Source organism: Orbicella faveolata, unplaced genomic scaffold (genome assembly GCF_042242905.1).
Source record: "Orbicella faveolata isolate gen_17 unplaced genomic scaffold, um_ofav_v1 contig_34, whole genome shotgun sequence".
Lineage (NCBI taxonomy): Eukaryota > Metazoa > Cnidaria > Anthozoa > Scleractinia > Merulinidae > Orbicella > Orbicella faveolata.
The window spans coordinates 31,942,511-31,958,316 of NW_028301563.1; the positions used below are offsets into that span (position 1 = coordinate 31,942,511).

Consider the following 15,806-nt stretch of genomic DNA (forward strand, 5'->3'; position numbering starts at 1 on the left):
ACTCCCACCCCCCAAATGCAGGTGAAACACAGATCTTTTCTCATTAAGTAGATTTTCATTAAATATATAGATTACATAAATCACATACCTGGCTAGTTTTCTTCAACAACCATTTCTCCAGGCCACGGACAGGGTGTTCTTCACCCCAGGGCTTCCTAGTACAGATCAGTGGTTGATCCTCTTTCATTTTAAGGAGGTGGAAGCACTCCTCATCGACACATGACACTCTTCCATGGTTTGAACACTCTTGACCAGCCCCATCTCTCCCTTGATGACAGTATGGGCAGGCTACACACAACTCATACTGCAGTCCGCTCAGGTATGGCAGCTCCTGTGACAAGGTTTGCAAAGTTCTCTCCACAAACTCCCGAACTAGTGTAGGTAGTTCTTCCGACTTGTCTGCTGACACCTGATGACTTTGTGTTCTTTGCCTTAAGATGATCTTAATGAAACTCTTCTTGCAAATGAGAATGAAATTATGGACTTGCTTCCCAATAAAGAAACAAGCTCCATTTTGGTACAGCATGGGGTGCTCCATGGGCCAAGTCTTCTTACAACACCAACGAATGGTTTGCGACACCAGCTGTGAGAACAGACCAAGAGGGACAAAGCCATGCACAAAGTGGAGATACAAAGGACAAGGATCAGTGTGGGATGGCTCTATTTGACAAAAGTCATCAGGTGATGGTTCAAGTTGAGCTGGTACAAAGTATTTTACATCACTTGGGGAGGGTGAGAACTTGGCAATCAAACCAAACTGCTCCATCATGTTCAAGATGTCATCTTTGATAACACCTTGTTGAATAAACTTGGAAAAGACATGATCAACGTGTTCCATGCAGAGGATGCCGTTTTTCTTCAGTTCATCCCAGTACTTGGCATGTACAGGATCCTAAGAAAAATCATCATAATGACAATTATAAGTACATGCATAATGCTACCTGGCTATTTTAGCCACACACGAGGCTAAAGACTATAATGACAATGGCAAAAACTGTAAGTACACTTAGCAGTCTCTCAAATAGGGAATGCTTTTATGTCAAAACTACATGTAACAGTTACTTATTAAAACCGAGATTCTGGAACATACATTCATTTTAAACATATACTGAGAGATGTTTCTTCATGTAGTACTGACATTCCTAGCATATGATAAGTTTACTGAGTGGTCCCAACGTAGCTATAACAATACAAAGTAATGTGACAAAATATTTAAATCACCTCCACTCAAACATGTTGCATTTAAGCCAACATGGCACATGCATTCTTAACACACCCCCAAGACATTAAAACGAGTTTTTGCAAAAGCATTAGCCTTTGTTATTCATAACCAATATTCCTTTTGTAATGCATTGTTATGGCCAACAAAGCAGGACTCCAGCTCAAAAAAATCCGTAATTTAAGCTCAAACAAGCTCAAACAAATGCATGATTCCACGCTAAGCAAAATTCAAATCAAAACACAGAAAGTTAACAAGCACAGTTGGAAAATACAGCTTTGTATCTCTTCCTCTGAATTAAGGTGTCCTGGTGTTGACAAGATGGCAAAAAACTTTCAACACTATTGCATCAAACTATCACTAGTTAGCCCAAAAATTTGAACCTGTTCACCCCTATACAATTTGAAAATATTTATATTTGATATTTAGTTTTCCTAACTTGGTAGTTAATCAATTAATTTACAAGTATCTAATAGGCACTGCATCATGTAGAATGATATCATTTTCTACAGGGGCCAAATTAATAGAAAGATGAACAAATACATGTTTGTGTATATACCGTAGTGTACATATTGTAACTTAATGTTTTTCAGCTATACAAATATTAAAAAAGTGACAACAACCTCTTGAGGAAAAGATCAGGTAAAGGTTAAACACTGAAATTTCTAATATTGAAAGTTTTTTTCCTACCATTTTATCAAAGTGTGGAATAGTTATCAGCTGCTTCAATAGTTCAATCAGCCACTGAGCCTTCAGAACAACTGTACTGCGATGCTTGATAATCATACCAAGGCCATGGTAGAAACTGATCATGCCAGCAAACTCATCTTCATCTTCTATAAAGCAGTACTTTTTGGCATAGCTTTGGAGTTGCACCAGATTTATGTGAAAAATCTGTTTGGTAATCAAGGCTTCAATCACCTTTTCAAACAGAAACCATCTAAAAGAGATCAGAGAAAATGAATCATATTACATGACAAGCCATTATTTGTACTATTTACCTTGAAGATCGCCATAGTATCCACAAATGAACAAGTTTTGATTAACCGAGGATAACTACTTCAAATCCTTGCCATATAATATTAATGTTCTGATGGCTTTCATTTCAAATTGCAACTAAAATGAGAGTGCAAGAACTATAAAAGCAGATTTGTCAAGATCACACATTTGTATTCAAACAACACGCATGTGTATCCCTACCTGTGCACACGACAGTTCTTAAATTTGATTCGCTAGTTTACGAAAGCCATCAAAATGTTGTCACAAACAGAGGTTTCATTAAGGCTGGGCATCCAGCAAATTAACTAAGCTGTGACAATTATTTTTGTCCACCAAATAGAAATTGCATTGCAGATAAGGGATGAATTAATTTTCTTTTGTTTTATTCCCCAAAGCCTCAGAGCTAAGTTAAAATTTTAATTATAGATTGAAATTGGTCTATTTCTTCTCCTCCAATGTCAGTGCAACAATACCTTGCTGATTTAAAAATACTCAAAAAAAAAGACTATAAGTATTTATTATTTACCTGACTGGTATCTCCTCCCCCATATATGGCTCCTGTCTCAACACCTCCATGATTTTGTTCCGCAGTTCTTGAATGTCATCTGTCTTCCCCTCTTGCTCTAAAAATAAACAACACACATTTTGATACTGATCCTGTGGTTACATATAACTGAGATATCCTTACAGTGTGCATGTAGGTACCTTGTAAATAGGTTCAAATCTGGTGTCATGAGCAAGCAGTAAATTTATGAGAGCAAGCAACAGTGGCAAGCCAGAAAGAGAGTCTGCTCTGATCTCTGTGGAAATTCATTTCTACCCTTAGCGGAGCACCATGCTGATAAGAACCCAAGAATTGCATTTCTTGAGGTCATAAGTTAACTGCTGCCCCCGTGCTGGTCTTCAATTGGATTGCAGGCTCAAGCCAGGTTTACTTATTGTAATCAGGAGTTCCGCTCTTAGGCTTGGCTATATCTATATATTAAATACTTAATCAGTTTTACACAGCAAGACATTAGTACTTTAATACCTGTTTGATGTTTTCGTTTCTTTCCACCCTTCCTGATAACTTTCTTTATCCTATTCCAGATCAGTGAGCTTGTGTTATCAATGCTGAACAATGGTGGGACCACATGTTTCCCATATTCCTTACCAGAAATCCTCTTCTGTATTTCTGATTTCATCTCTGCAATGTCTTGAGGAGATTGTTTGTCAGCATGTGTGCCTACAATGAGTACCGGAGGTCGCATATAGGGCAGCCTACTTTCAGGATCAATATCTGGTTCTCCTTTCACTTGTGAAATACTGTGAATTGTAGCAAGCCAGGATAGCAAATTCTCCAGATTTGTTTCTCTGTTTGGGTTTTTCAGAGGAATGTCACAAGTACCTTGTCTAACACACGGCTGAGCTTGCGCAAGTAATGGCTTGTTGAGATTGTGCACTAAAATATACAGTGCACGTGATGATAAGAAAAGTGGGTGAGAGGCATAGTACAGGTGCTGTCCAGCAAAATCCCACACATCCAAACTGGTAACAGATTCTTCTTTAGTGACATCACTTTCAACATGTTCACCTCTAACATACTCCAAGAACTGATGAACATACTTTGTGACATCATCCGCAGGTGAAGTGGTGTTGATCATTACCTCAGGTTCATTCAGCTCAATTTTACTTGCACATTCAGAGAAATGTTCACCATTATGGGACTGCTTTGACATTGCTTTTACTTTTCTTGATGGTGAGGAAATTTCAGAGTCTACAATCTCCTCAACCTAGAATAGATTATCAAACAAAAGAGTGATTAATGACTTAATTAAAAGTCACAGGTACTCAGAAATAGACCCTGACTGACAGTTCCACATCTTCCACACACCATGCATACAGATGGAAACTTCCTCTGAATTAAATGCTCCATCATAACAAATATTTAATTATAGTTATCTCGCTCTAAGACAGGCAAGCATTAACTATCTAACTGAGAGAGGTGATCTGATATAATAGCCCAAAGAAAGTAAAATGAAAGCTAACCTACAGCAAATACATCAGCTCAGATTGTTTGTTACATGTTGCAAACTAAAACAAAAAAAGGAAGTGCTTTTGTTCTTAAATTCTTAGGTGATAGTTAACCTGTTTCTGATACATTTGAGATGCCTGCATTAAATATATATTGTGTAGTTCCAGAAAATATCCATACCTCCCCCAAGGAAGGGATTTTTCCTATGACCCCCCAATGCCCTCTGAATTTTCCAAAATTGGCTCATGGAATGGACCCCCCCTCCCCTCCAGAAATTCTATTTTTGTCGCACACCCCCTGGAAATATTATCATTCCTTGTGGAAACCAAAAATAAGCTATTTTGTTTAAGTGAAAATACTGAATTTTGATCCTTACCTTTTTTTCCCACAAAATTTGGTGGATACTGTGACCAACAAATCACCAAAAGGTACGTCGCCTGCCTAAAAGATGCATATCGCAGAATTTGCGATATGAAAATTATAGATTTCATACTGTCAATTCTGCTTCATAAATATTTTGACAAAACAGCAGTTAGTACAAAAGTTCATTTCCAAGACCATTGAGAGAGAAATGCTGAAAAAGAAACACTTTACACTGCACCAGTTTAAAGCACAACAATCAAAACATCATAATTTTCAGTGCATGTTTTGTATCAAATTTCACCGCATCAAATCGTCATAAGTACATATCTGAAAGATTCAATTTTATTTGGAAGCTGGAAAATCAGAACTTTCCTGACCTTCAACAGAGATCTTACTGTTTTTCATGTTTCCAATGGGTTAAGTTTTCTTAGCCGTTCTTTTGTAGTGTCCCTCGCAGCTGCGCTGTTATTTGGGTTGTCGCGTAGCAGCGCCAAATATTTTTCTTACGCAATCCTTTGCTCTTGATCTTGCTCTACGAGTTGCGTGAGCGACGAGAAAAATAATTCTTCAGTTTGCCAGGGAAGTATACCACAGTATTGTCACAGTGAACATTCATAACTCTGGCAGCGAATTCCAGCATACGGTTGCCACAGGTTTTTATCGTGAGTACCGTAAAACACGCTTTGTTTGGTGTAAACACAATATGTATATTAAATAATTTTATAATAAAGTTTCCATATAACGCGCGCTCTGATTGGCTGAAAGTGCGTGCTTTATCAGAGAACAGAGCACGGGTTGATGACGGTAAGTTGGCTTTCAAATTTTTGCGTCGGAATTTTGACAAATTTGCGCCAAATTAAACATCCCCTGTGATTCAGACAAACGCAGTGGAAACGAGCTATTTGTCTGTAGTAAATATGGCTCACAGAGACCATTGTTAAAACTGTACTAAAATAACAAGTTTTGCTAGACTCCCGCCGACAAAACACGTAACGAAATGAACAAATTCTCAACCTAAACAGTGCTTCGATAAAAGACATTATATTTGTTACGAAGGCAGAAATTATACTTAAGAAGTAAAACAATGATAGAAAACAACAATTGAAGTGTCTCTGTTTATGATGAGAAGCTTTATTTTTGTAAAAATGCTCAATTGCTCAAACAACACTTACATGCAGTGTAGTAACGCTCGTTCTCCGGTCATCTCAGCGAAGTGAGCCGACGAGTGCTCAGTGCAAAGCTTGCTCTGATATTCTCTTCTGTGCTCGGAATAGAACCAGTGGGACCCGTTTAGTCTTTCTAACTTTTACGCTAGTTCGGGCAATCTTGCTGCATGCGGCTACAAGCCGTAAATAACTGTAGCTCCTTTCAAATTCGACTCGGCATTTCGCATTTTCATCCACAAGCTTTGAGCTCCGCGTTTCGTAATTTCCACTAGAAAAGTGCATGTTTCCATGGGCCACGATACGGCCGGATTCCTCTGGACTATAAACCTTCACCTGCCTTTAGATCCGTATTTAAAAATTAACTTCAAAGCGAACTTTGAAGGCATCGTTCTTCTCTCAAAAGCCGCTCAAACTACTCGAAACTGAAAGCTTAGCTGAAGTCCAGTTAGTGATTGACAGCTGTCGCTTCGTTAGCCAATCAAATTATTTGAACAATTCTAACAAGGATTGTGATTGGCTTATTTTAGCGTGCTTTATCAGAGAACAGTGCACGGGTGACGCCACTTTTGTTCGTTTGGAAAATAAAGTTTGGTTTGAAAATTCAGCCAAATGCGTGGGGAAATTATTAGATTCTTTATCATAAAACAAATAAAGAAGCCTCGAGTGTGCTCTGTTCTGCTGTAAAGCACTTAGGAAGCGGTAGAGCACTCAAGAAGTGGGGAAAAACACTCGACTTCGTCTCGTGTTTTCCCCTACACTTCTCTCGTGCTCTACCGCTTCCGGCGTGCTTTACAACAGAACAGAGCACAGTCGAGGCTTCTTTATTTGTTAATTATTAGCAACAGCTAGCTAATTGAGACCACGAGGTAAACAATGCTTTGGTCTGCTTTATATTTTCAAATATCAGTCCTGCATTGGGATTAAAAGAATTCAGATCATATTAGTGATATATTTTTGCTTTATTAATAAATAGTACATGACATTCAGAGGAGAGCAACTTCATTTGCTACACATCCGAGGTGTCATGCATGAGTGATTACAACAACAGACTGCACCAAAAATACCTTCCAATTTTAATGAATAATGAAGTGAAAGCTTTTGCTGTAAACCCTTTCTTCTCTGTAGTGTTGGAGGATAACTACAACTGCCTATAAGTAGAGTAAAAAGAATGCATTTTCGATTTTTTTGTAGCCATAAAATGTAATTCAATCTTTTTTGCGACAATTGGCACCGCATCGACTGGTGGTTAAATTTGACATGTTGCCGATTTCAAAATTTGCATAATTTTACTTTGCCGGCATTTATTTCTGATGGCGTTTCTTGATGGCATTAGCCTGTGGTAAACCACCTTGTACTCCACCTTCTCTGAAAACCTGCTTGAACCTTGACAATCTTTATAAAACATTTTTTTTTCGTTCAAAGTTTTGTCGAAAATGACGTTGCAAGCACCATGCCTGTGTTTGAAAACATTTCAGCCTTACACACTACATGGAATGTAAACAAACTTGTGTGAATGGATTTATGTTACTCACTACCATTCAAGATTTCCCTTAAATTACATTTACTTGGGCTTAAATGTAAATATTATGATTTCTGCATGATTCAAAACGGGTGTCCAATTGTTTTTTTTTCCCTTTGTCTTCGGCTTTTATGCGGAAATGTTGAAGCAGCAAGTCATTTATTTATCTAATTTCTGCTGATTTATATCGCACACGGCTCGCTGAAAAATATATTTGCCTCCTGAACCATAATTGTTACTGTACTGTTTTCCTCATTCAAGAATCATTGTTAACGAGATAAGAGGTCTGTTATCTACCGATTCCGAATTTCTGCAAATTCAATGTTGATGCACTCTTTCATTTCAAATGTTATTTTTCACACTTGCAAGGACAGCTTAAAAATGCGACAAAATCTTCCAGCTGAAACGATACAGATAGTAGTGACAGAAGTACCTGGTCAAGTGCGACAGACATATTTTCAATTAGTCACGATTAACTCATCTACTTTCCACAACATACGCTTTGATCACCAGCTGCTACTCGGGAAAATGATGGGACTCTAGCGACGACAGAATATCCAGCGTAACCAGCACAAAAATTTTCATTTTGCGCTTTTAATTAGCAAGATTTATTTTTTTGTGTTCGCAACTTGAGAAGCAAAATGCAAACAACGAAACTTTACATACAACTGTATGAAAATTGAGACCGGTCTGGAAAAAAAAAATTCATTGAGACACCCCCCCTCCCCCCTCCAGAAATTCCTGGGCCTTTGACCCCCCCACCCCCCAGAATTTCCAATCCCTTCCGTGGGGGGTATGGATATTTTCTGGAACTAAACATTGTACCTCTAAACATTTAACTTTATTCAAACCTTATGCCTTCTGGGATCATTTCTTTCAGCCCTAAATTCTTTTCCTTCCCACAGTTTCTCAACCACTATCCTTGATATATCTTTAGAACACTCTAGCAATCCTGCTCTGTTCTCATGGGTTGAATGCCAGTTCTTAACTTGTTCAACTTCAATTTCACATGTTGAAGCCTGTACTTCAATTCCCTCAGTACTCTGTTCTTTAGGGTCAAATGGCAGGCCTAAGAGACTCTTCTTTAGACTGGTTTTACCAGCACGATCCTGACCAATTAGTAATATGCGGCCACGGTAAACATTCACAAAGCCATCTCTTAGAGCCTTTTCATAAGCCAGTTGTGCTCTTTGTCCTTCTGCACTTTGTTCAAATACATGATCTAATATAAAAATTCAAGAAAAATATTCTTTAATTGTCAATTAATAAGATTATAATAAAGTGTAGTTTATAATTCTTATATAACGCTTCACACATGCAAGATAAATGTAAACTGTATAATAATATACATGAAAAAATTAGTCGAATATGATTGACTGAGAGCAGTGCAGTTCAAGTGTTAAACACCAGTGCAAAAAGTGTAACACCAGTGCAAATTACACATCGTAATTCTGGATTGTGATTGGCTGAAAGGAAGTAGGAGATTTTCTAAGCCGATGATATCACATAAAATGATGATGAATATTTTGTCCTGAAACTTTGAAAAAAGTTTTCTCAAATGAGAAAAAATGGCTTCAAGAAAGATCTAACGGCACTTCCTTCACGTGAATTTTTTCACGTTTATGTTATTAAGTAAATAATCATACGGTTTTTCTCATTCAATTTGGAATTAATTGGCACTCGTGAGTTTGTAAAAAAGCTGAAATTGCACTTGCCAAAGCAGCTCATGCAATTTTAGCTTTTTGAAAAACTCACTCATGCAAATTATTCCAAATTGAACTCCAAACTGTATGATTACCTATACTAACATAAATATGGTAAAAAATTAATACTTTTGTGTTAATGAAGAGGAAGGGAATTTCACACGTTGTAAAGATATTTTTTAACCATTTTGTGCATGCCATAGAAAAACATTAATTTTTTTGTGTAAAAACTGCACTCATAAATGAACTGCATTTCCAAGTTAAAAGTTCAAATTTCAAAAACACAAAGAAACTATGAAACAGTAGAAGTATTTCCATTCTCTGCCAATTTAATTTTTTTTTACATTCTGTACAGTTCATAGTGAAATTATTAATATAAGATGCTCTTTTGGTTAGGGTTGGCCTTCAATTTCACTCAAAACTGTTGAATCAAATACTGACAACCAAGCATGGAGAAAAAAGTATTTGGGTAGCACAATTACCAAATTTAATTTCCACAACATCAAGAAATTTTTATACTCCTTGACAAAATTTTAACAAATGTTTTGAAACTCACGAACAGAAAAGAAGATGCCTATATAAATCATGCAGTTAAAATTAAACTTTCAACAAAAACAATCTTAAATAAACTATTTTTTAATATCATTCTTCTCAGGCTAAAAGATACACTAAATGGTCAGCAGCACATTTCTAATTTCTAAGTTAAACTACATGTTCCAATATTTATTTCATTCACTATACTCCTAAATGGACAAACGGTCGAAACATCTTTGTATAAGTAGCTATAAAAGTTGTTTTAACGTTCAAATAGAGTCAGTGTCAAACAAAACTTCGAAATAAGTATAACTACACTCCTTGGCAATTATTTTAAAAATATTTCACTACTCATGAACAGTGACTTTTGCCTATACCATGCAGTTCAAGTTAAACTTTCCACAATAACAATCTAACTAAGCTTCATATATATATCAAATATACTTCTTCCAAAAGTTACACTAAAAGGCCAGCAGCACATTTGTAATTTTGTAATTTCTAAGTTAAACTACATGTTCCAATATTCATTTCATTCACAAGGCATAAAATAAAATACAAATAATGAGCATTTCACATCTTTACCTGTAACATCTCTGTAAAACTTCATCTTATTCTGTAGCTTCACAACCTTTCTCATTCCTTCCAATGTTAGAGGATTACCAGCCACAGACAATCTTACCAGCTCCTTCAGTTCACCAATCTCATCAGGCAATGTAGTCAACTGGTTATAACTCAAGTCCAGTACCCGGAGTTCACTGAGATGTTTTGTGTGTGCAGATGATAAAACTTTCAGCTTCTTGTTACTCACATTCAGCCTTTCCAGCTCCTTCAGTTCACCAATCTCATCAGGCAATTTAGTCAACTGGTTATAACTCAAGTCCAGTACCCGGAGTTTACTGAGATGTTTTGTGTGTGCAGATGATAAAACTTTCAGCTTCTTGTTACTCACATTCAGCCTTTCCAGCTCCTTCAGTTCACCAATCTCATCAGGCAATTTAGTCAACTGGTTATAACTCAAGTCCAGTACCCGGAGTTCACTGAGATGTTTTGTGTGTGCAGATGATAAAACTTTCAGCTTCTTGTTACTCACATTCAGCCTTTCCAGCTCCTTCAGTTCACCAATCTCATCAGGCAATTTAGTCAACTGGTTATAACTCAAGTCCAGTACCCGGAGTTTACTGAGATGTTTTGTGTGTGCAGATGATAAAACTTTCAGCTTCTTGTTACTCACATTCAGCCTTTCCAGCTCCTTCAGTTCACCAATCTCATCAGGCAATTTAGTCAACTGGTTATAACTCAAGTCCAGTACCCGGAGTTCACTGAGATGTTTTGTGTGTGCAGATGATAAAACTTTCAGCTTCTTGTTACTCACATTCAGCCTTTCCAGCTCCTTCAGTTCACCAATCTCATCAGGCAATTTAGTCAACTGGTTATAACTCAAGTCCAGTACCCGGAGTTTACTGAGATGTTTTGTGTGTGCAGATGATAAAACTTTCAGCTTCTTGTTACTCACATTCAGCCTTTCCAGCTCCTTCAGTTCACCAATCTCATCAGGCAATTTAGTCAACTGGTTATAACTCAAGTCCAGTACCCGGAGTTCACTGAGATGTTTTGTGTGTGCAGATGATAAAACTTTCAGCTTCTTGTTACTCACATTCAGCCTTTCCAGCTCCTTCAGTTCACCAATCTCATCAGGCAATTTAGTCAACTGGTTATAACTCAAGTCCAGTACCCGGAGTTCACTGAGATGTTTTGTGTGTGCAGATGATAAAACTTTCAGCTTCTTGTTACTCACATTCAGCCTTTCCAGCTCCTTCAGTTCACCAATCTCATCAGGCAATTTAGTCAACTGGTTATAACTCAAGTCCAGTACCCGGAGTTTACTGAGATGTTTTGTGTGTGCAGATGATAAAACTTTCAGCTCGTTGTTACTCACATCCAGCTCTGTCAGCTCCTTCAGTTCACCAATCTCATCAGGTAATGTCGTCAACTGGTTATAACTCGAGTTCAGTACCAGGAGTTTACTGAGATGTTTTATTTGCGCAGATGATAAAACTTTCAGCTTGTTGTTACTCACATCCAGCCACACCAGCTCCTTCAGTTCACTAATCTCATCAGGCAATGTAGTCAACTGGTTACCATTCAACTCCAGTCTCCGGAGATTCTTGAGATGTTTAATGTTGGAAGGTAGACCAGACAACTGGTTGTTCCTCACATCAAGCCAGGTCAGGTTACTCAACTCACAAATACTGTGAGAAAGTTCTCTCCACTGGCTCTTGTCTAATCTCAGCCATTTACGATTTTTCAGCTTGTTAATGTTTGCTGACATCTTCTCCATTTGTATACAGTGATACTTACAATGGTTTGGATGCTTTCTTACTTCTGATAAGTATCTGAAAACACATGAAAACAAAAATTACAATCAATTCACGAAGCTTCCAGTAATTTTACATACGGGAGGAATCTGATAGAAATCACATAACAATTAGGCTAAGCAATTTGAGTTTATTAGCTGTCATATTTTGGCTAAAAAATATAAAATTAGCAAGAATGTCAGTAGTAATATTAACACAGCCTGCAAGAAGCTGTTATTGAATACAATGATTAAATTTTGACGACATTTTCAATACAAACGCCTTAGCTTGTCGTCAGTTCCATGGCGCGATCGCTCTGCGTTCGTCCAACTCCGTTCAAAATCGTTACGGCTTCAACTTTAACAAGCTACCTTTTAGTTAACTTAACTTCTACTTGTGCTTTATAAGTACCCCTCGCTGTTTCACTGCTTTTATGCCATAACAAAGGTGACAAACTTCACTTCAAAGTTTCTGTTTCAAGGAATTCAAGCCGAACTTGATCTCACTACAAAAATTCAGCTTAAATTGCTCATTTACACGCACCAGGCGTAAACAAGCTTAAACTAAAAGCTGGCTGAAAACAATTCGCGTTAATTGAGCATCTCTACATTAAACTTCTTACCTTGGACTGCAATAACAGAAAAGAACCGATTCCTTTCGATGTAACTGTGTAGAAGTACTTTCTCTTTCGAGACAGCCCCAAACAACTCCCTAAATACCTCAAGATCTTTGGCTTCTCAAATGAGCCAATCATAACCAGGTGAGAAAGGGTGTGGAGCGGGAAAGGGAGAAGGAAGGGAGAGGATGAGGAGGAAGTGGAGGAAGTGAACGAAGTGGACCAAAGTGGTTCAAATCTAGGCCTTGGCGGATTGTGCTCCTAAAAGTGGCATATTATGCTACTAGCAATGATCGAAAATTTGCCAAATTATGCCAAAATTATGCCAGAATTCCCAAATTATGCTTCTGATTTCCGAAATTATGCTCAAAAAAGGACGTAGATTCTGCTCATAGAGGCGCGCAAATGCGCAATAACGACACCAAATTATGTTTTTCAAATAAACTGTTGTTGTAAATTTATTTGTGTTTTATGGCAGTTTGTCTCGGCCATCAGCTGTTCAAATTAGCTGGTCGCATCTCTGAAACGTTTCTAAAATGCCTTCAACGACACGCATTGCAAGAACATACTACCTAAATTTAATTTATTTCTGTGAAAAATATACCACATTTACTAAATTTTATGAATTTATGCTCCAAAAAGTGCTAAAATTTGCTAATTATGCCGTGGCAGTGCTCGTTTAAAAAATACTGCATTTTTTTTTATTACTGCATTTTTGCTGCAATTATGCCAAAAATTACGCTAGCACAATCCGCCAAGGCCTATTCAAATCACAGCTCACGGCTGACCACAAGAAAAAAAAAATTCACTGAAGGGGAAAAGTAATAGGTTTTTTTGTACCGAATATACCCTTTTACGGACAGACTATCAGAAAACCTCGCATGATTTTTTTTTTTTTTTGGCCTTTTGACTGTGCAAGAGTTTTTTTTCCAACTACAACCCTTTGCACGAATTTTTTTTGAATCTGCTTTCTACCATATTCGCCTGCGCGTGGCGCATTTGCTCTGGGCCTCTATGCGATGATCTTCCCTCGCTTGGTGGGACGGTCCAGAGAAGGCACTCCAAAGCGTTGACGTTGATGCCTGCAGCAAGACCTTTGAGGGATTCTTTGCAACTAAACCAGGGGCGTAGCCAGGGGAGGGTTCCAGGAGTTCTGGAACCCCCCTTTTGGGTTATGAAAATGAATATTATTTCAAGAGGAAAAAAGTATCGGAACCCCTCTTTCGAAATTCCGCGAGACGAGATTTTCGTTTTTGAAAAACGAAAGAAAATCAATTTAAAAAGGCATCACATGCCCTCCTTCTATCGCAGGTTACAATATTATACGGGTGCATAAATTGGCTATCACTTGTCCTACGTTTTGTTGACAGTGATGGATATATTCACGAGGAATTTTTAGGATTCAACAGTCTGCAGAGGATAACCGGGGAGGCGATCGCTAGCTCGATACTGGATACCCTACCACAGTGGAACTTAGACATAAAAAACTGTCGAGGACGAGGGTACGCTGGAGCGTTTGATATGTCATCCTCTGGGCACGGTACACAAGCACTGATACGAGAAAAAATTCCAAAGGCTCGATGTACACACACTGCAAAGCTCACTATCTAAACCTCAATTTTTGTAGGTATTCACCGAAGCGGAACACGTTTTTGCTTGCCGTAATTGAGAAAGAAACCCTCGAGGCCAGCAAAACAACGTTGCTCAGCTTGTGTCGAACACGGTGGGTTGAAATGTTCACTGTCCGCACTAGTTGGAGGGATATCTTGTTAAGAGGTCTGATCTGCATTGAAGAATACTTAAAGACTCAACACTTTTAAACGTCACACCAACTAAAACGAAAATGGGTGAGTCTGATTTCAAGTGTGACGCTGCACGAGAATGAAACGGATTACCAAAAGAGATCAGAGAATTAAACACTCTTTCCAAGTTTAAAACACATATTTTTAAGCATTTTATGGATCAAGACCGTATCAATCATGTATGTACCGTAAATTAGGTTCAATTTTTTGCTCGTTTGTTTGTTGTTGTTGCTCTTCTTTTCAAATGCTTGTTTTTACGTAATCTCCAGAATGGTTGTAATTTTTAATGTAAATGTTTAGTATATAAAGTACAATTTTATGAATAGCTGTATTTTATATGAAAATGCTGATCGCCAGTTAATACCAGTGATCCAGTGATCACTGATTGGCCTTTCAGGTTAAATAAAGTCTTTTATTTATTCTATTTTAAAGGCATGAGGCACATGAAGTTTTCTTTGCCCTTTTGCCATCTATACTAAGAGCACTAGAAGGTATGTCAAATGAGCGGCTGTTTACAAATCAATTCGGGGAAACTGCCTGGAATTGGGACACTGACAGTAAAAGCAAGGCAAACAGCCTGTTACATGCAATATCCAATTTTGAATTTATCATCACCCAGATTACGACGATGAAATGCCTTTCGATACTGAAGTCACACAATATCAAGCTGCAAAAGCGAGACATCGATGTCTATGGAGCATACAGCCACATCAGAGATTTAAAGTTTGAGCTACAAGATATCAGAGGAGACATCGAGAAATATTGCTCGGATTGGTACAGCATGGCTACCACCACAGCGAGGAAAGCAAACATCGAGCCATCTATGCCACGCGTTGTTGGTCGGCAACAGCACCGAAGCAATGTCGAAGCAGGAACACCGAAGGATTACTACAAAAGAGCGATCACGATTCCTCTGTTGGATCATCTTATTTCTGAGATAGACACATAATTTGACCCCAATAATGATGCTGTGACGTCTTCCCTCCGGTGCCTACTTCCAGCCTTGCTAGTTTCTCGAGAAGAAAACCCTGTACCTACCATCACCCTAGGTTTTTGATGTGGAACTTTTCCGTTAGCGGCGCAAGTGGCTAAACGCGGATCGAGACCTACCCAGCAGGGCAGTTCAGGCATTAGAAGAATGCAACCATAAATTCTTTCCAAAAGTTCATAAGTTGTTGCGCATCTTATGTACGTTGCCAATTACCTCTGTAGAATGTAAGCGATCGTCCAGTACATTGCGGCGACTAAAAACTTATCTGAGGGCGACCATGACCAGTGAGCGAGAGTCTGGCCTTTCGCTAATGAACATCCATTATGGTAGGCAAATTGACATTGGTGCAACAATCGACATTTTTGCACGGAAGCATCCACGGCGCCTCTTTCTTTCTGATATCCTAGCTGAGTGAACGGTAAATCACAAGTCTACAGCATTTGATGAAGTATGTAATATGTTAAACAATTATGTTATTATCCATTTTTAATTCTATTAACATCTCTTCAGGAAGTGAGATTTGCAA

General features: G+C 38.1%; 1 protein-coding gene and 1 pseudogene across 1 annotated transcript in view; one reads left to right on the forward strand and one right to left on the reverse strand.

The window, feature by feature from the left end:
* The window catches only part of LOC149105782 (uncharacterized), a 29,090-nt gene extending 16,442 nt beyond the window's left edge, over positions 1–12,648 (reverse strand). Inside the window, exons 1-7 of the mRNA XM_089271244.1 lie at positions 12,494–12,648; positions 10,100–11,910; positions 8,132–8,502; positions 3,249–3,990; positions 2,745–2,841; positions 1,910–2,159; positions 89–892 (exon numbers count right to left, since the gene is read on the reverse strand). Coding sequence (XP_089127370.1) covers positions 89–892; positions 1,910–2,159; positions 2,745–2,841; positions 3,249–3,990; positions 8,132–8,502; positions 10,100–11,855 — 4,020 coding nt within the window. The 5' untranslated portion in view covers positions 11,856–11,910; positions 12,494–12,648. The remainder of the gene's footprint in view (positions 1–88; positions 893–1,909; positions 2,160–2,744; positions 2,842–3,248; positions 3,991–8,131; positions 8,503–10,099; positions 11,911–12,493) is intronic.
* Positions 12,649–14,330: 1,682 nt separating this feature from the next.
* Positions 14,331–15,721, forward strand: LOC149105783 (52 kDa repressor of the inhibitor of the protein kinase-like; annotated as a pseudogene).
* The last annotated feature ends 85 nt before the right edge of the window (positions 15,722–15,806 follow it).